Consider the following 25,610-nt stretch of genomic DNA (forward strand, 5'->3'; position numbering starts at 1 on the left):
GAGTTTTACCTCATGTCTTTTACCCAGGGGGAATATCGACTCTCCTGTCTTTATCTCCAGTGTATAATAAGAAGTCACCGAACAGTTGTTTTTCCAGAGCAGTGTCGCTTCAAGGTACTGACGCAAGATGAGACTTACTCCAGTAGACAGAACTGAGTATCCAAACAGTGTAAAGATGCTGAACTTCCAGTTAGAAAGTTAAGTGAACTCTTATCGGACAGAGCACAACTCCTTTTACCCAGCTGAAGAAACGTTCGCCAATCATTTCGGCTGGCCATCCTATTCAGAAGAGGTGAAGCAGTGGACCATGCTCCTCGGCATCATGCTGGTTACTGAAGTGACCAAACACACAGAGCTCAATACAGAAGAGTAGTTTGGAAGAGAACACCGCCACGCAAATATGAAATCTGTCAGCTGTCAACAACAACAAAACAAACCGAGGGGCTGGGGTTGTTTCACATGGCAACAACAACGCGCGTGAACTGGATATGCAGGAAAATAAAACTACACAATATAAATTTCCCTAGTCATTCTATGTATAGCCCGATTTCTCTGTACACACTCCTGTGTAATGAATGCAAGAAAGCTGAAGGGGCACCAGAGTGGATGTGAGTTTCTCTTCCTCGTGAAGTGCCTCCACTTTCCTTAACCAAGCAGCACCTCTGCTTATCACTGCTCATTAGTGCCCTCTGTTGCATCTGATGAAGACTTGTCTGTTTTCTTTGATTTCCTCTGCAGTTGCTCTTGTTCCTTCTTCCGAAGCTTTTCCCTTTGCTTTTCCATTTTCTCTTGAGCTTTGCGAGCTTTCTCCAATGATGCTTTCATTTCCTTTAGCTTTTTTTTAATGATTGCTCTGTCCTGGGAAGATGTCATACCAAGAGACTGAGGTGGGGAAACAAAATTAAAAAAGAATTTCATATGCTTTAGTCCATCACCAAGTTTTTTGAGTTCTAGTAATTACTCTTTGCAGGTAGAGGACTATCACAACTAAGCCAATCAGTGACAAGCTCAGATACATTCCTGAAGCTTAAGTAATAATATTTTATACTTCTGTACTACTTTTCATGCTTTCCACTTCCGGAATATTAAAAAATTAGATCTCATTGCAACCACAGTTGGACTACATTGATTTCATTGATCAAATGAGCAAAGAAAGATTAAACTATTTGCCTGAAGTCATCTAAGTCTACATAGAACAAGACTCCCCAATTCTCACTGCTGTGCCTTGGTCAAAAGTTCACTTGCTGTCTTCTAAAACCCCTACAGTTAGTGGAACACCAGCAAAAAGTTCAGAAGGGAAACAGCAAACTTCGACTTTCAGATCAGCTGAGCCTCCCACAACTCCTTCCTATAATTATTTCTGACAAAGGCAGGCTCATGTTTCCACTGCAGGAAACAATGCATACTTTATACATCAAAACTGTATTTAGTTCTAACACAGTACAACTGGTATCAGCTTATGCCTCCAGTATCCCAGTAATCCATTTTTCAGTTGCTACTTCTGATGTGTTTCAATTTCCTATTTTCTCTGAATCATCTTTTTTCAAAACAGAGCTGGATGAGAAATACGTGCATGCAAATACCATTTACACATGCTGCTATATGATGTACGCATGCAAATATAGGTACATTATATACACCCAGATTTTTCGCAAAGCAAATGCTCTCTATTTCTGAAGCTTCTGAATCAAAGTGCATATGGGAATTTCGTAAAGTGTTGCTATGGCTTTATAGTCTCTGTTTATTATTCTAGTCTATCACCACTCCACACACAGGGATCCACTGCTTTCTGGATGAATTCTTTCTTCCTTTAAGATTACCTAAAGTTACAACAGATACTACATTTAGTCTTGAAGTCCAGTCAGGCAGTTACCTTGAGCTTACTCCCATCCAGCTGAAGGAGATGCTCCCCATTAATGTTCTGGGCACTGAATTCAGAAACATACTGTTCAAGGTTCAGGCTCATTAACCAGTGGGAAACCTGCTGCACACTCCACTCCTGAACAGCACGACTCTGACACTGACTGTGCTTAGGAGACTGTCCATCGTCAAGGATCTGTGACAAAAACATGCTGCATTATTATTAAAAGGGTAACATGGACGAGCGACAACATTCTTCTGTACAAACTGCCAGCATCAGAGCAGAGGTATCTGTACTGTTTTACACTACAATAATAGTAACTATTTCACACTGCTATATTACGTCTGTATCTAACCAGATATCTAAGAATTGGTACAAGGTACCCAAAAAGACTCTGTCTATAAATAGAAGAAGAAAAAGGAACTGGCATTCCTTTTAACCCAAACAGGGACTGAAATGGCCAGTGGCACAATTCAGAACAGGTATGTTCCCATTCCCTCATGAGATTTTTATCCTTCAAATTAGAACCCTTCTAAAGGATGCAATGAATTTGGTATTCTACTTCCTGGGCTCATTCACAGATCTTTACAATGTGTTTAGGCTACAAAACAAGAAATTCAGGGGAAAAAAACCCTCAGAAAACCACTCTAAATTTCAAAGTGATGACATCAAACAGCCAGTGAGACTGATACTATCTATGGAAGACTATGAGATGACACAGAGGAGCGGTAAGGAACACACAGCGATCCCACAGCCCCGGCCCTGCTCTCATCACGTTGAGCTGCTATGGAGGAGAGCACAAACACAGCACCAGGAGGGGCAGGTGGGGTGTCAGCTGCTGGGGGCAGCCCCATGGCCCCACTCTACCGCTTTATTTCACCCAGGGGTATGTCAGTGGGGCCTGAAACAAAAGCTACTCTGTCCCAGCCGTGGTCAGCAAAGCAGCTGCTACAGGCTGCAGCAGCTGTCTGCTGTTAGAGCAGCTTTTACAGTGGGTTAGACGGTGGTGGGAGCGCTCTCAGCTTCTGCCTGTCCAGTTCTCGGGGCTGGGGAAAAGATGGTTTAAGCACTATCTTTTCCTTCTCCTATCGCCAGCAGGAGCTCAGTGCAGCTGGTGCTTGGTCTGGTGGATTTGCTCTGACGCAGACCCTCCTCCCCCTTCCAGCACACTGCAAAAACTGCAACTTGCTATGGCCTTGAACACTCTTAGCAGAAAGGAGAGGGGAACTGAAGACAAGGAGAGAGGAGCCAGTGACATCTGCGTGTTGTGTTCGAACAAGGGTGTTTGCCACACAACACCATAAAACAAGAAATGTAAATCTGCAAATGAGACGGTACGTTGCCACGCGATGATCACACGATTCACCACAACAGCACACTAGTATCTCACCTCATCATCAATCATATCCAGGCTCTGAGTGAGGGAGCAACAAAGAAATGGGAAAGAAAAGCATTATAGAAACAAAATACAGAACATGTAACAGCATGTAAAAGTTCAGGCAAGGGCAGCACCGAGATTTGCAAACAGATATGGCTACTCAAAACCAAAGAGATTTCTTTAAAAAAAATTCTTTCCAAAAGCAGAGGTTATGTTGAAAGCTCAGCACACACATGATTTGGCAGCTAAACCTGAGACTGTGCCAATGAAACCCCCTTGGAGTTCCTGGTCTTCAAACCCTAGAACCGGTGGGAACCTTCCTGATGGCTCCAACTGCAAGAGCAAAAGCTCCTTAATTAGAGGAGAACGACCTGCAAGAACTGGGTTCCCTCTCCACCTTTTCATTTTTTTCCTCTCCTTCAAATAACCATGTCAGATCTGCCAGAGAAGCCTGAGCGAAGGAGTGCTTGCAGCAATACGCCATCAAAGGCTGAAGAGCAACGCTGGCCTAATCCCCTGCCAGGCTGGTGGTGGAGGTTTCCACTGCAGCTCTCGCTGAACACACTGCCCAATTCGGAGGCTGCAATGTGGCCCACAGCAGAGGATGGAGAAAACACATTCATTTTTATAGACCTGTTCAGGCCTGATATTTTAGAAGTCATAAAGTAGAGAGCTGAACAAGCAAAATGAAAGCATTTTCAGTACCACTGGGAACACGGCATTGTCACAATAAAATACGGAATGTAAAGGGAAGGAAACACGGTAAGAGAATGAAATGTATTATCAATATAGTGTTAATACTAAATAAGGTGTAAATGATGACTTTATTGTTTTCAGTAATTCATAGAATATACAGACCTGTCTGCACTTTCCTATGATTCTTATAAATTTTTGCCCTTTATTACCTGCAGTAAGTAACCTCTAAAGAATGGTTGGGTTTGTAGACTTGCATTTTGGCAAATGGGGTTGCAGAGCAGCTCTCATTCTTTAAACCCACTCTCTCATTCTTTAAACCTGCAAAGCATATAGGCAATAATAGAACAAACCTAACTATCATTAAAAAAAAAAAAAAGACATAGATACTTCAAGTTCCTTCTCTCTAGAAAAAAACCCTGGCTCAAACTTCACATGAAAAATGTGAAGTTCTTAAGGAGTGTTTGTAAAAGAACAAAGGCCCAGGTTTCCTGAGTCCACAGGACATGTTGTCAGCTACTGCCAAACCGTGCAACTTCACTGACAACCGAGTTACAAAACTAGAATCTCAAGAAAAGTGTTTTCAATTATTCAGCTCAATTATGTCACCAATTTACAGGGTTAGGAATGTTTTTTCACGTTATCATTGTTTGAAAAAACTCTGGTTTGAAGTAACTGAATTCAAATCCACTGTGCAAAGCAAGCACAAAGAATGCAAAGTGGATTAACACAGATACGTTCTAACCAATATACATACATTGAGGTACAGTAACACACCAATTACTGCAGTGCAGGTCATTATTATTTTAATATATTAGAGGAAAAATTAGTCTAGATGAAGGTGCTTTACATCTCAACTATATTTACCAAACTATACTGTATATTATCTCAATTATGTCTTGTTTAGTGTATGCGTATCTATCTATCTGTGGGTCCACATGTACATATTTAGAATGTAGGAAAAATGTATTGAAATGTGTGAGGATATAGCATCTTAGGAAAGCAACTGCATTGTACTTTCCTATAATAATACCATAGGACCTTTATTTTGAGACATTATTATATGAACAAGAAAAATCATAATTTAGAAATTAAGATTAATTTTCTTCTCCCATTTATTATCTGAGTAATTATCAAGCAAAATGCCATGGGAGAAAGAAAAAAACTACTTCCCACCTTAAACAATTTCATCAGCATACCTCATCTGACGACAGTGCTAAGGAGTGCGAGAAACCTGGGGTTTTAGGTTCTGCTCCTAAACCACTCAAATCAGCTGAACTTGTGCTGCTGGGACTGAAATCATCATTGAACGTGAAATTCTGTGAAGAAAAAGATGAGTTAGAATGAACAAAGGATCTCATATACGCATCTAGAAGGGAAATTTGCTTTCTGTCTTCCAGGTTGGCATAGTTCAGGAGTGATTTCAATCATTCACCAAACCAGTTACAATACACATGAGGAAGCCTAATTTTTAGTATTGTTAATATTTATAGAATACACAGTATTTCTATCATTGCGTACTTCAAGAGACACCTTTGCCAGCTTAATGCCTCAATGAATAGCAATGAGGTCTGAAAGCAATTTCCACACTCCCTCTTAAGATGCTGGCTCTCATCCTGGAGCTAAATTACTGCTTCCGCAGGTTAATCGCTAGCATTTTACTGTCCTCCAAGTATGTAGGACAAGTGTAGCACAGGCAGTAGGACAAAGAATAGGACAGAGGATTAATCAGCAGAGAGAAGTGAAAATTGCTATTGAAAGAGCAAGGAGAATATCCTGTGAGTCCATCTCTGAGTCCCAAATAATCTCCTAGAAAAGTGAAAGGATCCTCCCTCTTTGCCTATACCTTTAGAAAAAACTGAAATTGAAAGTAAAAGAGATCTTTCGATATTGAATGTTATTTACTGAACTAATAGCCATAAAACAAACCCGTTTTTTCTTAATGCAATGACAGACATCACACCTTACAGCAAGGATAGCAAAAGCATGCACTTATTTTCCAGGAATACAGCAAAATTACCATCAGAAGACAAAAATTAACAAGTATTTCACATTAGAGTGAAAACCATAAACAACCAAAATCTACAAAAAAATAAGGATGCTATGGTACTCCATTTCATTTCAATATACAGTTGATGATAGAGAACTCTCACTGCTATGCTAATCTAACAGCTAAATGAATATAAAATTCAATTCACCTTTTGACATTTAAAAAATAGATCCAAACATCAAAACCAAGAACTAAAAACCATATCCTCTTATCCACCCCCTCCCAAGATAAATGACTTATCTTTCATGAAAACAAGAAGTCTTCCAAAAATATCAAGTGTTGGTCCTCTTAGTTTTGCTGTAAATCCAACTAAATATTGGTATCATGCTGTGCTTTATAAACCCGAATAGCAGTATAGGAACTGTTAATTTAAGAGCTTGCAAACTTTACAGAAAACATCAAAATGTTTTTGTAATTGGTTTTCCCACACCTACGTTTAGAATTCCCGTTCTGCTTTCCCCAACTCTTTATAGGTGAGAAGAAAATCCAAGCAGCTTCCTTTAATATGCAAACTTTTAGCCCCCACAACTTTCTTAGGCCAGTTCAACAGCTCTGCCTCCTGTTGTGTGAAGAACATCTTTTTCAAGCACTCTGATTTTTCTTTCACCTCTATTTTGTGCAAGCTTCAGCCTTACAATGAATTTAAGTCTTTAAAATTTAATTTTCTATAGCAAAAACACAAGATAGCCAAGGCCTGCTAATAATTATGATAGCAGGACAAAATGCCCCCCAAAACCTCAACCTAATACTAACTGTAAAAGGAGGTGCTTTTTTCCCCATTTGAAAATTATTTTTATACAATGTTTGTTTAAAGGCACAAATAGGATTTACATGTCTAATGCTCATCTTTCTTTTTCAGAAGGAACTGGGTAACTGATTAGTTTCTCTTTAATCTTCAGAGATTTCATTTGTGGTCTTCTCTATTAACCTGATTTGGTTTGGTCAGCCTTGTGTTGCTCTCTCTACCAGGTAACACAAGCACAGCCATGTCCTTGCATAGTTTGGTGCACAGCAGAAGTAAGGTATCACCAGCTTTTGGCACCAAAAGAGTAAGAAATGCCTGTGGAAACTGCTATTATGTACATGCATGTGTTTGTAGAAGACAGAGAAATTCAATTTCTGATTCATATTCCTGTACATAAAGTTGAGAATCATATCTGTTTCTTTTTACCAGACCAATATAAAAAGTCAACTGCTACAAGTTATAAGATACAGGCAGAGAAATGTTTTCCAGAAGTGAAAATAAACATGAAAAAGCTAAGTATATTACTATAGCTAAGGGTTATTTAAGGAGTCATCATGCTGAAACATTCATGCACATAGAAAGGAATCACACAGATGTATTAAATTGCAATAGTTCATATTTACAGTTCAAGCACCTTCATACAGAGAATTAAATCCAACATCTAGCATGCATGACAAACAGATTTCATCATTGGGGGAAAAAAGGCAGATGACTGACAGCATACAGCATTTCTTCACTTGCAAACACGGCATTTGAGCATGGGTAGGTATTCCCACAATCAGTCCTGAAGAATGCAGAAAATATCTATAATTTAATACATAAATCTAGCATTTGTTCAGTGGATCCAAATGCTAATTTCCACTGGCACCACTTGCTTTTGTTACAGTACAGCACACCACAGTTAGTTTACTGCATTAATGTACATTAAGACAGAGTAAAAAGGTAGAATGTGGAATGGTACAATGACAAAGATATTCTTTTTGGATGAGCTTTTACCGTACAATGAACACCATGCACTGTTTATTGTAGTAGTCACATATTGGCCTGTTCTTTTTCCAGAAACATGAAGCCAATTATGCCACTCAACACAGTGGGAATAAGGTAGTTTTTATTTTCTACCTTTGACCCTTTTTTAGCTGGACTTATATTTTCAGATGAAGGTTCCGTTGAGCTGGTAGGTGATGGTAGGTTGCTAGAAGAATTGGATCCCTTGCCACTCTCTCCATACCATGTGAATGGTACACAGTGTGGGAGAGAGAAGGATCGCTCTGCTAAAGATTTACTGTTTGCTGATTTCTGCAGCATCTCTCTGGTGGTCCTATTTAAGAGAAAGGAGCAGGAATATGTGTTAGATTATAAAATAAGAGAAAACAAAACGCTACAGAGGCAGTTAACTGTAAAAAGAGTAACTTTCCCAGTAACTGTGACTAAAGAACTGAGTGGCACGCAGCTGCTAGGGGCATGCCTGAAATCTCTCTTTCAGCAAAAGAAAAAAGTGAGTTCTTTTGATTCTTTTTCTAACTCCAGCTCTCTTAGACAACACACCCCCAGCAAATGGAGACAGACGCCAGCCGAAAATCTCTGTACTCCCACCATTCGGATGTGAAACAGGTCCAGTCAGGAAGCCACATGTGGTGGTAGTGCATTTCTGAGCCCCAGTGGTATCTCAGCATGATTAAATAGGTTAGACTCAGCACTGACCCAAGTGGGTTCTGCTTTCCAGACAAGGTCTGGCTTGGATTTTGAGCACAGGCAGAATGAATGAGGTGCATCTGTATCTATCTATGGAGATCCGCCTTTGTTACAACAGCTAAATACTGACAGAGTATTATTGTCTTGATTTTAAAGTTATTAAACATTAAAAATATTAATACAGAAAAATGAAAGAAATACCTATGTGATATTATCAGCTTCTCCCTTTGCAGTAACAAAGATTGCAGTGGATAATGTGATCAAGGCAAAGGTAACAGGTATAAAATAATATGTCTAAATTATTCACTAAATATATCATGTCAACAGTACAGCATGTAAATTGAAAATAACTATGCAAAGTCTCTGCCTCAGAGAACTTATGCATTTGTCATATTCTCATATTATTTATATCAACAAATATATTACTGTTTCAGACCATTAAACTTCTACTGCTCTTAGCAGCCACCAGAAATTGCACCTATCTAAACCTCCCCTCAACTTTTGACCTTCTGGACAGCTTCTAAATCGTTATTAATATAATCACTAGAGCTTTGTCTATTATGGATGAAACTCAGGTTGTCAAAGGGTCCCCACCCATGGAAGCAGCAGAAGAATCTTTCCTCCCTTTAGCTACATAAAGGTAGATGTATCTGACCCAGCCCTGTACTCATCTCTCACCCTCTAATCTTGCTTGAAAGTAGAAAGATAAAACAAATTATGTTGCCTGAATCACCTAGCTTCAGGCAGGGCAATATATGCTTCTTACTAAAAATGGGGAATTTTTTATATATGTTACATTAGCACTAGTCGTAGGAATTAATTCAGGATTTTATTTACACGTTCTGAGTGTTATTTTTCGGCAATGGCAAAATAATGTATGCAACATCCATCTGACAGCGTGATTAATTCTACATCAATCAGTTGCTGTAATGGACATAATTATAACAGGATGCTGTCTTTTGATCATCATCTTCCTTCTTTCAAAGAGCTTATACAACTTTGGACTGTAGAGAAAACATCCTCACATTTCTTCTGAAGCAAATTATTTCGAGTTAGTAACAAAGGAAGTGACAACGGGGGTTTAAAAAGTTATACTGAAATAGTAACATTCCAGTTTACAGAGGCACAGGGAGAATTACAAATGCTTACGAATTTTGACTTTGAAAGCAGTATTAAACTTTGCTTTTAGTAACTGTATCCAAACTCAGAAATATTAACAAACAATACAAATAACTGATTTATCAAATGGGCTAATAAGCAACTGATCTCTCTACGCCGAGATCTGCTTTCTCTAAGGAAGATACCTATGAGATCTCAGAAACATCTGTAAGGTACTGTGTTGGTATAAGGAAGATACCAAGTTCTCACAAACAAGTATACATTCATTTCCCCCACCCTGTGGCTCGGTATTTAAATGCTACGTGATGTTTAATACCCTGCTAAGGGCACTAGCTGCCTTAAAGCTACACAGAGGTGCAGAGAATTTGCTTTAACAAATCCCTCCCTGTCACTAGGGAAATCCAGCAGCGAGTATCACTAACTCCCGGACACACTGCAAGCAGACACACCAGTGGAACGAACTGGAACAGGTTTTCTGACAGCAGTGCAGAGGCGACGACTGCTGCCTACGATCACTGAAGAGCCTGCCAGGTATTTGCAGGATACAAATGTACAAATGCATGCTGAGACAGAACACTGCACTTCAGTACAGTGTGCCCAAGGCAGCAAGGCAGAAGTCTAAGGTTTCTTTTGCTTTTCTGATTTTACGGAGCTACACAATATACTTGTCACTGCGTCGCCATACATTAGACTGTCAGCAAAACTCCACAAACGGCTACATACTGGTTTTCCACCACAATGATTTTCTGAGTGGCATTCAAAGTTTGGTTTCTTCCGATAGCTCTTTCATCATGTAGGTTTTCTTTTGCATTGTTTTATGTGCAGAGAGTTGCTGAGTTGCTATGTCCTCTCTAGACTTCTGGAATGTATTAAGTTTGCTTAGCACTGTTGACATTAACTTGTCTTTTATATCTGGAACTAGGTATCACCCCCTGTAGCTGTGATCATGTCAGACTCATCAGCACCTGAGGAGAGACCTTCAGTAAAAATCTACACTAGCTTTTTCAGAGAAGATTGCTTCCTGACATTTTGAAAATTCATTTATTTATTCAGAGTTCAGACACTGGTGATGTGGTCGCATCAGATCTCACAAGGAATTCACAGTTCCTTCCCTGAGAGTCAGTGATGTGACACATGCAGTCAGCATTTTTCCTATCTATTTCCAACTTATGATGTTCATCTTCAGAAACAAACCCTTATGAAAGCATTCCTGATGTGGATGCTGTGAAGCTGCAGTGAACAGCTGCTGCCCATCCTCGCTCTGGGGGCTTTCAAAAAAAAAAAAAAAAGTGGAATTGTGTCAAGATTTCTGGTTCACGGGTATTATTAACTGACTGTGACTCTGATAACCTATTTCTGGAAATCCCATTAGTGGATGCAACAGTAGTAGTGATGCCACGATATTATAGGCCTCCAAATGTTTTTAGATTGTGTGTTAGTCTTTCATTAGTTAAGAAATCTAGGTTTGTGAGCTCAGAAGGTTATCTCAAAACTTATTTATATGAAGTCAGTGGGACTTTTAATGTCCCCATCTGCTAGGATGATTACGTTTTTCCAATGTTTCTGGCATATAATTCCTTAGATCCTCAAATCTTTTACCCATACCTACTGCCATAGGTGACCCTAATAGCTTCTTTCTCTTTCCGCTTCTTGCCCTTGTTTGAACTCCTTCTCAAGGGAGCCCTACAAGAATATTAGAAAACATCAGGAAACATCTCGAAATTTTACTTTCAATCCTTTTAATTAAAAAAATAAGTATTTTAAATAACAAAATGCTTACCCAAGATCTGCAAGTTTTCGCTTTAGTTTTTCTGTATGCCCTATAGTAGGGCTAGTTGTTCTTGCTGCCTGAGCACATGTGGCACCATCTAGGATACATTTGTACATGGAAGAATGTACATTATTATTTTTAATTGCTACTGATAGCTATTCCACTTTCCATCCAGAACAGTTTGTGTATCTTTTCATAATTAGATACGCATACATGTACACGTGTGTGAGTACACAATTTAACTAGGTGCATTCTTCTCATTTTCAAGAAGATGGTGTGAAGAAAAATAAATATAAAAAAATACTTTCAGAATTTGAAAATACACATGAAGAAATCTTATTTTAATTGGAGAAAATGAAAAGTTAATTTTGTTTGAGTTTTAATGAATATATAGTAAGTCGAACAACACAAAAGATTTACAGGTAAACATGACAGTGAATCTATTTTTAAACTCAGCAGTAGCCACTTAAGTTTCTTTTTACAGAATTCATTTGGTATGTATGCTTTACTTTCAAAATGACTCCTGAAATACTCTCTTCAACTTTGGAGCCAAGGGTACCTTTTATGATGGACATCCTAGGCAACAGTTATCTGTTTAGCTTGAACACCTTTGTTAAAATAAATGTTTCACTTGAAATCCAACCATTCTGAATTAAAAAAAAAAAAAGTAGCTTAGTTAATAAATTTGCCCTGAGACGTCTACCAATTTTTGATCTGTTACACTAACATTCCTAAAGAGGAAACAGCCTGCAGTAACTATAAAGCCAAAACAATGAATCTGAGTCTGCAAAACATCCTGTGAAATCTACATGGAAGCTAAAAGAAAACAGACAGCAGCTGAAAATTCAGACACAGTTTCTGTGATTCCTAAACATAAAGAGTGTCCCCAAATACTCTAGAGGAAGCAAATGAAGGTCAGTCATTCACGTCACTAGCGGTTTGGTGACTTTTACAACATGACCTCAGATGCACAGTGACTTTTAACCGAAAGCATTGCTGCATTTGTGGATTTCTCCTACTGTAGCTGAGATAAATTAAGCCCTCAGAATTAACCCAAAATACCACAGCACTATCACAGGACAGTCAACTATGTGTACAGAACTTTGTACGTTGCTTTGTGGATAGTATTTGGTCAAATTTTCATTCAAGTAAAAAAATCAGTGCGCAACTGGTTCATAAACCCTGGCAGAAGCAGGAAAGTAAGCCTTGTGCAATACCCACACTCTAAAAGCTATTACTAACAACACAAGTCCTTATGTTAAAAAAACATTCAAGAACAACTGACAAGTAACCTCATGCCAAAAAAGCAAACAAAAAACCAGTTGTATGAAGAATGACAACAGCAAGGCAAAGTTTCCAGAGGAGAAACCCATTCCCCAGGGAAGCCGAGGAGAATTTCAGGCAATGCACGCTTTGCATCAACCCTACACTGTGCACGCTCCTCTCCTTTCTCCTCTTACGGTTCCTCTTTCACCTTTAATGCATACTTCTCATTTAACCACTGTCAAAATTGCCATTTTCAAGAACAAAACCCATAATGTTTATTTTCACACTAGCTATTCATAGGCAGTAGGGCTTGGGGGCCTGGGGCACTGTGCAGTTTTTTGAGAAACTTTTTCATGAAAGTAAATGAAACTATAAGGTACACTGCTTTTGTGGTGGGCAAATAATGAAAACATTCAGTAGCTGCAGGTTTTGCTGCTGTAGTAGAAGAAATAATCTGGAGTGCTCAGCAGGGACACACAGCAGCTACCTGGAATGGCAAACTTCTGTTTGGGCTCTTGTATCACTGTGCTCCCACTCACATGCAGCTTGGCCCAGCTGAATAATGACAGTTTGCTGGGGAAAACATTCACGCTGGCTATGGGATACAGTGGAAGATGGATGCGCCAAGTCCCAAAACCAGCTTCAGTGGCAGAGTAGATTTGAATCTACAGGGTCTTGCCCATGTGGGGGTACTCAGTGTGTGGCACATGGCAGTGGCCACAAACCAGGGCTGCAGATGGATTAAACCAGAAGCTGTTTAATCCATCACTTTCAGCCCCAAGGAGTTGGTCTAAGTAATCAGTGGCTGATGGATGTGAAAGGAGACTAGACCTAACTTTCTTCTCCAAGGTCACAAAACAGTTGCAGCCAGCCTCACACCAGCGGACTATTGCCCACAGGGCTCGGCTGCCTTGTCAAAGGCTGCTGTTGCATAAAACAGGCAGAACTAAGAAAATAATCATACACATACGTGAAAAAGTTGTGCTTAAAAGATGAACAAGCAAAATTCCTCATCATTTTGCAATGAAACTGATCTCATGCCACTTCAGCTCTTCCCACAACACTGCAGGATCTCATAAGAAAAAAAGGAGAGAGACAAGTGTGAGCTTGCTAACGCTCACTTTTGCTAATGAAAGATTAATCAATGGACACACATGTGTCCACAGATGTGCTCTCTTTCCATCTCTATAAAAACCCTACCTGAACACACAGAACAAATACAATGGCCCCTTTAATTTTCTGACCTGTAAGAGTTTGACAGCCACATTAATAACCAATTAAAATAGTATTGCTGTATCACTTGTTGCCAAACAACTCTGTTAGGATATTTTCTTTACTAAATGCAAATTTTCCATTTGAAACTAAATTTCTCCAGTTTAATTTTCATGTACTCATCAGAATCTGGATAGACGTGAAAGCACAGGTTGTTTACTTAACGGTCAGATTGGGGAAAGCATGACATCAATATTTAGACAGAGATTTATTTTTCAAACCTGAACTGGAAAGAGCAATACAGTGGGTGGAATATAAGACCTTATTCCTTACACTACAAGACTAGTCTCCACCAAAGCTTTATCAAGATATTTTTCTCGCATCAGTTGGAAATGCAGGATTTACGACTTCACTGATAAACCAATCATACACTCAACCTGAAGAAAGAGTTTGGGAAGTCACATTCTTACGTTCACACCCCTACTTCCACTGAAGTAAATATTGAATTTAACTTTGATTCGTTAACAATTACACAATTAGAAACTGGACAGTTAGACTAGCAATTTCAGAACCCGTGTAAAATGCTAGCATATACTAACCTATCCTAAATTCAACAAAATTTCATTAGCTGTCTTTTAGGAATCTGTGTGAAAGCCCTGTATGAAGATGAAGAAAAGGAGGTTGTAAATCAGTGGCAAGTCTTTTCAGACACACAGACAAACAAAAATCCTCAAAAAATTGTTCTTTTCAGTTAATTTAAGTAAGCCAAAGTCTGTTAAGAACCTATCCAGACCTATTCCCACAGTCCTCACTTCTAAACAATTTTTATCATGTTTTTTAGCTTAAGTGACAGTTAGAGAATGCTAAGAATGCTGAAGTTGTCTAAAATGCTGATTTTGACTTCACAAGGCATCTGAAAAGGAGGGTTCAGTATTCTGTGCCATATTGAATTGTTAATGCATTTAATAAACTGGTATCTGAGACATGTACCTGAGCTAGGTATGATTGTACCACATTTTATCCAGCTTACATTTAAAAATTCTGAATTAAATAAATAACATTGTGGCCAACCTCCCCAACAAATTACTTGGTATTTTTCTGCTGTAAATGAAGGGTCTCCAGACACTAACCTCTTGTTTAATCTAGATTATGCTGTCTTCAGCAATTAAAAGCTACAATCTGTTATTCTGGCTTTACACTCCTTTCCCCACCCTCCAAAAAAAGCATCTAGCAGTGCCAAAATCACATAATTCGAATAAGTACACTGTGTTAAGCACGTTTCTAATACAGAAATGTCCCAAGGTCCAATAATTTTGTTTTTTTAAGACAAAATAAAAGATTTTCTTACAGGCAACTTCCCTCTAACTTTTTCAGTGAGTTCTAAGAAAGAAAAAAAAAAAGAAAGGAAACAGTTCCTGATTTCATTTTAAACTTTGACCTTTTCTTATACCACCATACAAGGTCATTTGTAATTTTTTCACTTACAGGGAGAAGAAAGAAGTTATGAGATGACGGCCTTCTACTTGCTAAGGTCCTACTACACAACAAAAGTTCATAAAGTAGACGTGAGCAAAATGAGGATCAATTTATTGTAAAAAATATAATACCTTTATTCTGTAAAATATTCCTGCCAGTTGGGTGATGCAAAGGAGATGCTTCAGAGCTGTGCCCAGATTTTGAAGGAGAGGAAAGTGGAGTGTCTCCCCGAGCATGCGGGGAAAGGACATCTCCTTTCTGGCGCTGCCCTTCTTCTTGGTTTTCAGTTAGGTTGTCAAGTGAGATTGCTGCACTGCTAGCCACGGGGGAGAGGGAGGAAGCACCAGAATCTGATGCTGGTGAGGATGCTCTCATGCATAAAGGCAGTGGTGATTTTGAAATGTGCATGGGACTACTGTAACTGTTTGACGGCTGTTGGTATAAGAGATTATAAAGCAGGTTATACCATTTAGTAACCAATCAGAGTAAGGTTTACTTCGAACATGCAATTCTTTTATTCATTATTTAGCCTTCTATTTGTACGAAATGCTTTAGCAATTCATACCATTACCTCTTGATACCACAGTGTTGTTTATTGGTATTTGCTTTCAGACGGAAGTCAGAATAGGACAAAACGAGTGAATATCACATTAACAAATAGATATCAAATATTATCGAATTAACAAATAGAGAAATGCATGACTCAAGTTCCTTTCACCTCCTGCATAAATGAAAGGACCCACTCTGCATTATAAAGCACACATACATCAGAAAGCCCAGGATTCCTGTTAAAAAAAAACCACAACAAAACCAAAAAACCAGGTGTGCTGATTCAAAGGAGTCCGGACTCGCACATCACTCAAGGACATTCATAGCATACTGGCCACAGAGGAATACATACTGCCTGTGCTACAATGAAAGGACAAAGACAGAGGATGAAATGATTTACAAGGGCAATCTAGCATTCTATAGGAATCCTGAAAGAGAGGGTAGAGTCCTTCTCACCTTTCGTTCAAGGCTGTCCTCTCCATCAGTTGAGCTGATGCTATCATATAGCCTTGTTCTAGAAGGCCTCTGCCGCTTGTTCTTCACTGAAAGCTGAGCTCGAGTCTTCAGAGCTTTGGAGTCGAGTCTCTCTGTTTCTGGCACTGCTTCACTGAAATCTGTATGGAAACATGATTTGAAGCTATTTAACAAAATAATCTTTCACTACTTTTTCTTATGACAGGACCTGCAATTGTGCGTACATGCACTTTGCATGTTTTACTTGTACCTGTACCTTCATAACTGTTAAGTACACATGGGAAAAAAAAAAAGGTTCGTTGCATAAGCCATTAACAACTTTATCTATACAGCTCCAGTAAGTCCATAGCAAAGAATCAACTGCAAATATTTAAAAATTCAACAAATGATTCCCATTGTTATGTGAAGGACCACACAAAACCAGCTGTACTAGCCCAGAAAGCAGGTCCACTTAGACTCCCTCAGAGGGACTTGCATGTGCTTGGCCTGAAGAGAGTTTTCCTACATCAGGGCATAAAGCACAGGAATCCTCGTCTCACTGCTCTTTGACAGACATTTCCCAGCATCTGGATGAATATACCAATTTAGACCCGTGGGACCAATTCTGTCCTTTCAAGCCTCTTGAGGACGAGGGACTGGACTGACATTTTTTCCCACAGCTGCCCTACTAAGCGTTTCCCCTGTAACTTCATCAGTTTTGCACGCTGCTCGTCAAGTTACAGAAGAAATATCTAGAGTAGTCCTCAGGCTGCTCTACATTTTATCATAATCAGAATGGCTTACAAATTTGAAGAACATGATTTGTTCTCTCCTGTACTGAATGTCCCCCAAAATAATCTTGTATATATGCAAATTATGAGCAAGTGATGTCTGCGGTCAGTAGCGCACAGAGTGATACAGGTAGCATCCAAATGATCAGATAACCATTTGCGACCGGATTGCTCTACAGGCTGCTTTTCAAAGGATTATGAAACAAGCGTTAAACTAATTCCTTTGGACATACAGTGAAACAGTGCTCTTGTGAGCAAGGTATACTAAACACTTCATATATGGCTTGCCTCTACAAACAGAGCTAACATAACTGCACTTTGCTTAGCTATCAATCATCCACTAAAATGAAATCTCAGTATTCCAGCAAATTTAACATTTTACAAAGATGCAGTAAGACAAAACACATTTTAAAAGATGTTTTCACATTTTACACCAGACAAGGAATAGATTCTTCATGGTTTTAACTTTTTGCAGTCCTCATAGTACAAATCAAACCAGAATCCGTTAGATTTATTTACTTGTCTAAGTAAGTACTGCATTCATAACACACTAATTAATTAGAAGCCGATCTTACAGCTTTAAACAAATATAAACGGGGACATCTTATCCTCACTGAAGCCAATGAAGAAACTCTGACCAACTTGAGCAAAGCTGACATTTTTCCCATTGCATTCCATGGCATCCTGGCCTTCAGTCTCAGAGAACATGAATTCACCAACGGTGGAACCAACTCGCCACCACCGAAATGGAGAGCTCTTGCTCTCCCTCCTGCTGTTCCAGGCCCTGGCTCCGAGTGACACCCTTCCACCCCCCACTCCCTCCAAGGATTTGGACTGCAGCTTGCTAATTCAAATGAGTGACCCAGCAGAAACTATCCAATTTTAGGCTGATTCTCCAACCTCTTCCCCTCTTAGATCAGTTTTCTGTTATTTCAGCGAATCAGCATGTGCACAGAATTGTGTAAGTGCTGGAATGGGGCAATGGAAGAGGCAGAACCAGGCAGCTGGACAAAGGCAGGGATGGTGTAGAATCTCCCATTTCAACAGTAATGATCTGTCAGTTCAGCTCAAACTGTCTCTTGAAATCAGAGCCACATGTTGAGTCAGTATGCCAGTAAATAACTGAGGGGTAAGACCCATTCAAACTCATTTTTATTTTTGCAGATTTATGTTGTCTTAAGGCACTGCAAAGACTTCCAGTACCATGTTTTGTTTTTGTTCTTTGTGTAAGAGTTAAACTCTACACACAGATGACACTACGGAATCATTAGCATTGTCTGACTTGTAATTATGCTTCCACAGTAAGTATTCAATAATACTTATCGATATATATTCGATATACTGCAGGATAACTGCACATTTCCGTGACTTGAACTGCTTATATTTGTTCTTTCGGGTATATGCACTTCCATAAATCCTTTCCTTTCACTGCTGAAATTATGCAAACTATTGACATAGCACTGCAAACACTTACTTCACTTCAGTGGTCACATTGGCCTTGTTTAAGCAACATACCACCTGGGCTGGAGCTTACTGCTGCCTCCACCCCAGAGCTGGGCTCCTGGCGCTCAACGGCAGCGCTCCGGTGCACTGCAGGTACCCGATCGAGGTTCAGCCTGCGGCAAAGACAGACCTCACACAGCATCAGTAAGGGCTCCTTCCTCGTCAGAAGCTGCATTTAAGCTGGGCTCCTGCCCTCAGGCCACGTACGCTGTGGATCCAGACCTGAGCCACAGCCCTCGGACCTGCCTCCCCACCATGAACTTGCCCAGGCTCTCAGCAGACCCCAGTTTCCATCACTGGATCTGCCCAGCTCGCTACACTTGGGCTCTTGTTGGGTGGTCTCTGCCCCAGCCACGTGTGCTCTCATTCTCAGTCCCAGCTCCCTCTTCTGCAAAGAGCCGCCGGCCCTTGCTGCTCCCCAGCACAAACACGCACCCCACGTGTTTGTCTAGGAATCTCCCAACCCACTGGGGAGCCTGATAAATCTCTCACATAAAAGTTATAACAGATTTTATTTTGCTCTCAGAGCCGATGTAATTAGATTTTCTTTCAGCAGGCGTTGAACCACTTGATTCCCATGGGCTTCCATCTGAATTACTTCAGTACCACTGTGGAGCAGGTAAGAGTTCGCCTGTCCTCCCACTGCTTTTCCATTATACAGGCTGATAGATTTCAAAATCTCCTTCTGTGAACTGATGTATCGCTGGGTATCCCAAGGCACCCAGAAAATATAGCCATCAAAGCAGCTTGAACAGGCATTTGCACCGAGATGAGCAAATACTGTCAAAGTTGGCATCAGCACTGAACTGATCAAACCACTGACTCCTTCCAGTAAATAGTTTCTCTACTACAGGCACAGCTCATGACCACTAAACCAGAAAGCTAAAATGCACTTTATCTATTTTTCTGGACTGTCAGAATAAGTCACAGATTTGTAAATCCTCAGGCTTCTATTATTCCCTGGCAAAGCAAGGAAGAACTCTGTGGGCTGTACTGGTTTTTATTTTCTAACTTCCAGTGGTGTTACTGGCAGCCCCTCAAACCCAGTATGAGGTTATGTTACAGCCTGAGGAGTTGTAGAGTCTGCCCTGATGCTAAACACGGCCGGAGCACCTGCAGCGGCAAGATGGCTATGCTCGTATATATGTGAAGTCGCATCCATTAGTTCTTCCCAAATCTATTGCCACACAAGAATGTATTAATCACCTCAGATCACACTGAAGCAAAAAACATACTTGGCATAATTTTAATTAAGATATATATTCTTACATAACCTGTTTTTTGGGGGGAAGACAGGCCTGCAAACTTCAGAATAAAAATTACGGGATGTAGCTGCATACACACAGTCCCACCCCACAAACGTAATGCTGAGACTCGAGAAGAAACCTGTGTTATATTCACCAAATAAAATCCAGCAAAGAGACAGGAGCACTTCCATGAACGTCACAGAGACAGCGTACGCAACACACTGCCCGCAGAGGAACTCTGCTCATCCTCCAAAGACATCGTGGACATCTCCCTCGCCCTTTATAGCTCCTCTGCAAACATCCACGGAGTGATTAGGAAGTACACTAATTATTAGTGATTAGTATTACTAGACAATGGCAAGTCCTTTTCTTAAAAGGTTTACACAAGGGTGATACGGAGACACAGGCTCTTTGCAGAGCAAGTATCACTACCTTACTGTCTGAGACAGACTTCAGAGGCTTTGATACAGAATTTAGTGGCATAGGTATATGGAACCCAAAGAGTGCTGCAGCATGTTTAGGGATCTCTCTATTTTGAAAATGGGCTTTTCTTTTTCCCCTGTTAAAAATATAAATCCAGCCTGGAACCCAAGGTCTAACTATGCTTTTTCTGCTTTCAAAAAATCATTGCTCATTGCCTACTTTTCCTAGCAAATAATCTGTGTTTGTATTCAGGCGGTTAAACTTGGGCATTTAAATTCACAGATTGTCTATTCTAACTCTCAGAAGTACTGAACACTAGTAACATTTCTCCAGGGGAACATTTTTGCTATGAAAAACAGCATCTCTCGGAAAATGAAAAATTTCGTGCAAATATATGAGTTGAAAAATAGAATTTGAAGGTCCTGACATGCAGAGTTCTAATGCTTTACAAAATATTTTCAAATTTTTAGAAAGAATTTTAGAAAGAATTTTTTTTACATGTAGAAATACCTGGATTTCAGCTCTTGAGCCATGGATGTGTATTGATACTGTTACAACAGTAAGTGTAAACATGGTTTTTGTGAGCCAGGTAAAGAAGACACACTTTCCTCTCCTGGTGCAAACTAGTGGAAAGAGTTCTGTTAACAGCGTTGTTAAGTATTAAATATTTTGTAACACTTACTGAGTCTCTATGGCAGTAGACCTTCTTGTCATCCTGAGTACTTTCCTGAACTTTAGAGGTTTCAGTATAATAAACACTTGCTACAAAGAAACACCTCTCTGAAGATTTGTGAAAACCAGTTCCACAAGGTCTGCAGATCACCAAAATACTGTTTCAGCAGGACTAGCTCTTTTTTAGACACACATTTTGTTAAAAATGTAATTCAGATTGATTTGTTTGTAAAGCAATATTCAGTTTGGGACCACACATGAAATAACTGCTAAAATATCAATTTTAATAAAACATCTCTGTGCTTGCTAGAAATCTATTTATTTAGTAACGTAATGAATTCTTTTCCACCAGAGAAATAAAAAGTATTATAGTTTATTTAAAATTAAAATCTACACGGGAACAGAGTCTGGTGATCCCTTGTCAGAATCCCAACACCTCCAACACCTGATTTTACAGATGTTACTAAATACACACTAAGTATTGCTCCTTGCGCCAAGCAATTTTATTCCAAGGCTGTGGACCTAACATTGGCTTTAATTCTGCGTATACTTCAACAGTGAGGAACCACTTGCAAGAACAGAACTTTAACTAAAGCGGTTTAAGTTATCTGTATATTTTCACTGGCACAGCCTGAAAAATGGGAATTATTTTTCCTATGCAAAACAAGTAAAGGTTAGAGTCACCATGCTGACAGCATCTATCTGGATCTCAGTGTTGCCATAAATTGTTTTGGCTCTTTAGTAATGTAGAACAAAGTCTTGCAAATCTTATGTTGAAAATCAGGGTGTGCTACAGCTGAATAAGATTTTTAATTAGTGTGCTACTAAAGAATTTGCATTTTCTTCACAAAAGGCTCCATTCTGAGAAATGGTGAGTGCCACCTACGTGGTTCCTTTTGATGCCTGAACCAAGGTGGGATCAGAACCTGCAGAGATCCATTCAAAATGGTAGATTTAACATTTGTTTTTCTCATTCTGGTAACTTTGTTCTTGTTTGATCTTTGGTGGTTGGGTAATTAAGGACAGATTTAGGAACACAGGAGAAAACACCATTTTCTCCTACTTCATTAACATAAGAGAAGCATTGAATTAAACCTAAATGTTGATGGCATCCTACTTGAAAGCTTTAAGAAATCAATAATGATCTTTGCTTTATTAGAACTTACTCACTTCCATTTCTTTAAGAATATAAAACATACAGCTATTCTGGGACTCTGTATTTGCATTATTTGGTATAAACCTGATGCAGCTGTCATGAGATACTGAATTTCAGAAAAATGACAACATCTCTGCCTTTTTAATTGTTTCTTCTAAATCCAAAATGATAACCATACTATTTACATACATATTAATAGGAGTTATGGTTTGGTTTAAACAAACCTTGACTTAAGCCATCCAGGCAGGACACTTGCTTAGTATCTAGGTTTTCCACTGGATCTCCTCTAGAAACTTCTCCAAAAGATGTCTGCCTTTCAAAAATATTGTTGTTATTGTTAACCTGGCTCCCATTTTGCTTCATTAGCCTGAAAACTTCTGCTTCCAAGTCTCGTATCTGTAAGAAATACAACACAGTGTTACTCCCAGCACACACATCTGTAAGATACATTTTTTTCCCAGAATATCAGACAGAATTGTCCTATTCTTCAAATATGAGAGTCAATACTACTCACACGAGCTTGTAAGCCTTGAACTTCTGCAAGGTGTGCTTTCTCCATATCTTCTATTTTCTTTCGTTCAGCTTCCTGGCGTTTGATGAAGTCAAGTTCTCTTAGGGAAAAAGAGATGTATTTGCTGTCATCAAAGCAATCAGATGCAAACAGAAAACAAAATGTTCTGATATGTCTTAAGATATGTACCAGAAAAATTTGTCCTTAACAAATACTTTATTACTAACCTAGTAAGAAATATGAACTGCAATTAGGACAAAACCCTAAACAATTACTTAGTCTAAGTGAATATGCTAGGTGAAGATACAAAAATGGTAAGAGGAATTTATGTGAAAAGAAAAATCTCAGTTATTCTAACCGATAAAACTGTTAAATCAAAATATTTTTTTAAATAATCTGTATTTACAATGAAAACAATGTTAGCTTAGTTTATGCTGTGTTCTGTTGAAGGTAGTGGAGCAAAATCTCTGTTTTGTTAGAGTATGACTACACTTCTTCACAGGAAGGACATCCATAAGTTTCCAGATACAAATCTAATTTTCTAGCTAGCTATAAGGGAATCTGTTAGGTGATTTTAGGAGTCTGAGAGAATTAAAAACAACTGACTAGATCTTTTACTAACATAAAGCAGAATAACAACAAAAAGGCTATCCAAGCTCCTTCTAGCTATTCTCCCTACTTCATTTTAGTTTGAAAATCTAAGATGTTTGTGATAGAAAGCACACAAGATGCCAGCTAGCTCTGGAACAGTCATGAAATTCCAAGATGGGTAATGACATTTCGACTATCTAAACCTCTTTCTAATGGGATAGGATATTCACTTCTGCACTCCCAGTTGTCACTTGACATTGCTGTATGTTTTTGAGTTTTTGTCTTTAAATGAAGTATTTTGGCAGAAAATGAAGAAGTTGCTGCAAAAAAAGAAATCTGGGGAAATGGAAGCTGTTATAGGAAAAGATGTTATTATTCTTGCTAGCCATCAGGGAGAGGGGAACACAGGAAACAGAGGGGGCCAGGTAATCATCAGTTAGCTCAATTCAGCTCAAACATTCCTGGCATCTACGAGAAGAAGAAAAATAAAATGTAAAATTTAATAAAAAATTTTTCTTTTTGATGTTACATTAGTACACAGCAGGAGTGAATCCAGCTGACACAATACCAATATAAATTGCTGCAAACCTTGCTAATCAAATGCTTTACTGTGTTTACTCCTGGCTGTTTGCAATCACATTGAGTTATCTAGTAATTCCGAAACATTCCAACCTGGAATACTACAGTCTAAGTCTTTGTTTAGTTATAGTATTATTTTTCAACATTATTGAACTAATACTTGAATATTACTGACATTTTTCCATAATAAAGAGCCCATGTTTTTCATAAAAAAAAAAAAAAAGTGAAAAATAGTGTTTACCTTACAGGTGTTTAATAGTGGGTTTCAAATTTCAAAATATATCACACATATGTTTCCTATCTGGCCACTAAGCCATTTGCTGAGCCTGGCGTAGCTGCTTACTTTTGCTGAAAATCCTTGATTAATTTCTTTGCCTTGTTATATTTCTTCTCCAGAGCCTGATACTGGCTTTGCGTCTCCTTGAGGTGCTCATTCACTGTGTGACACAGGGTTTGTGCCTCAATCCAGTAACTCTCTAATTTCATCATCCTTTCCTTATTCTCCTCAATGTTCTGCTGGAGTTGGGTCTTCTCCAATTCCCACCTCACCTTCTCATTCTCAGCAGCCTGCAGCTGAACAAAAGAGCGGAGATTCCAGTCAGTAAAAGGTGCAAAGTGTACCCTAATCATTTAGGATGAATTCAAACAACACAAATAGTGAAAATCAGCGAATTAATAGCTATATAAGTAATAGGCTAGCAGTGAAAAGAGCATTCAATGACAAAGAACAGAGGTCAATACATACATTATTCTTCCTCATAAAATGAAGTAGAACTTTTGCTCTGTGCAGCCAGTACAGCCTCTGTGCTTCTCTGCGATATACCAACATGCTTTAAAACTGTCAATAGTGGAGTAGTCAGGCAAACTGCAGCGTTAATCAGTCAGCGGGGATGTATTTTGCTCTATGCATCTGGCTCAGGTGTCAGAAAGCATTCATACACTTCCATAAAATGAGAAATTTCTTATTTTGGGGGGAATCCGATTTCCACACTCTGTCTATGATTTAGAGAACGATAGGAAAAAAACCAATTGCATCTAACCTGACTACCTGCTTTTTCACACAAATTATTCTTGTCATAATCTTGCTTAATCTAGAAAGCCAAACAAAAGAGGTTGGAGCGTAATTCAAAATGTAACATCGGGTCATAACCTAGAATCCTTTTTCATTTAAGCAAGCACAGAGTTCTGCATCCAGTGCTGAAACTATGCCAGAACTATCAGGAGGACAGAGAGAACGTGTGATAAATACATTACTCGTTTTCTTTAAACTTGCTTACCGAGTTCTAAGGAGCTAATATGAAAAGAAGAATATGCCCTTGCTGTTGAAGATTTCAGGTGCTAATTCTGCCAAATACATCAGCACTGCTTAACTCTATGACCAATGCAGCTCCAACTGCATGTTTCATTATTTGGCACCAATGAAGTCCAATGACTTTTTCCAAGTGACCTTAGAGAAGTCCAAATTTTACTGCTGAGTTTATAATAAACCTTATCTCCTTTGCTATTTTTTTTTTTGTTAATTTTTTTTTGTGTTAGGCTTCTCACTTCCCTGCTGAAGCTAGCTGCAGGTTTGAATGTTTGGTGCTGGATAAGGACTGGGTTGTTCAGTATATTTTAGCTCCCAGGATTTATAGAAAACAAAAAATGCCTTAAGATTCTTGTTTACTTATCAAGGCTGTTTAATTTGCTCTAGGCGGTTCTGCTAGCACCAAGGATGATGCACACAAAAATAAAACAACTTGTTTGCAGTTTTATTAGTAATATATCTAAACTAGCCACATTTTCTTTGGCTCTATGCAAACCACAAGGTAAAGAAGTCCAACACAAAAAGGCACATTAACCCTAATCTTGCAAATGCAATTGCACAGATGA

General features: G+C 39.0%; 1 protein-coding gene across 2 annotated transcripts in view; it reads right to left on the bottom strand.

Moving 5' to 3' along the window:
* Window positions 1-669: 669 nt before the first annotated feature.
* Window positions 670-25,610, bottom strand: part of PPP1R9A (protein phosphatase 1 regulatory subunit 9A) — a gene marked incomplete at both ends in the record, with an annotated part of 146,801 nt that continues 121,860 nt past the window's right edge. The window contains 11 exons of one of the 2 annotated variants that reach the window (XM_081996363.1): window positions 670-882; window positions 1,874-2,056; window positions 5,132-5,251; window positions 7,847-8,045; window positions 11,144-11,221; window positions 11,319-11,406; window positions 15,395-15,695; window positions 16,269-16,426; window positions 22,282-22,453; window positions 22,572-22,668; window positions 24,082-24,311. In XM_081996363.1, coding sequence (XP_081852489.1) covers window positions 670-882; window positions 1,874-2,056; window positions 5,132-5,251; window positions 7,847-8,045; window positions 11,144-11,221; window positions 11,319-11,406; window positions 15,395-15,695; window positions 16,269-16,426; window positions 22,282-22,453; window positions 22,572-22,668; window positions 24,082-24,311 — 1,839 coding nt within the window. The remainder of the gene's footprint in view (window positions 883-1,873; window positions 2,057-5,131; window positions 5,252-7,846; window positions 8,046-11,143; window positions 11,222-11,318; window positions 11,407-15,394; window positions 15,696-16,268; window positions 16,427-22,281; window positions 22,454-22,571; window positions 22,669-24,081; window positions 24,312-25,610) is intronic. The other variant, XM_081996364.1, reaches the window with a different exon arrangement.

The sequence above is a fragment of the Phaethon aethereus genome (assembly GCF_964289735.1).
Source record: "Phaethon aethereus genome assembly, chromosome: 2".
NCBI classification, from domain to species: Eukaryota; Metazoa; Chordata; class Aves; order Phaethontiformes; family Phaethontidae; genus Phaethon; species Phaethon aethereus.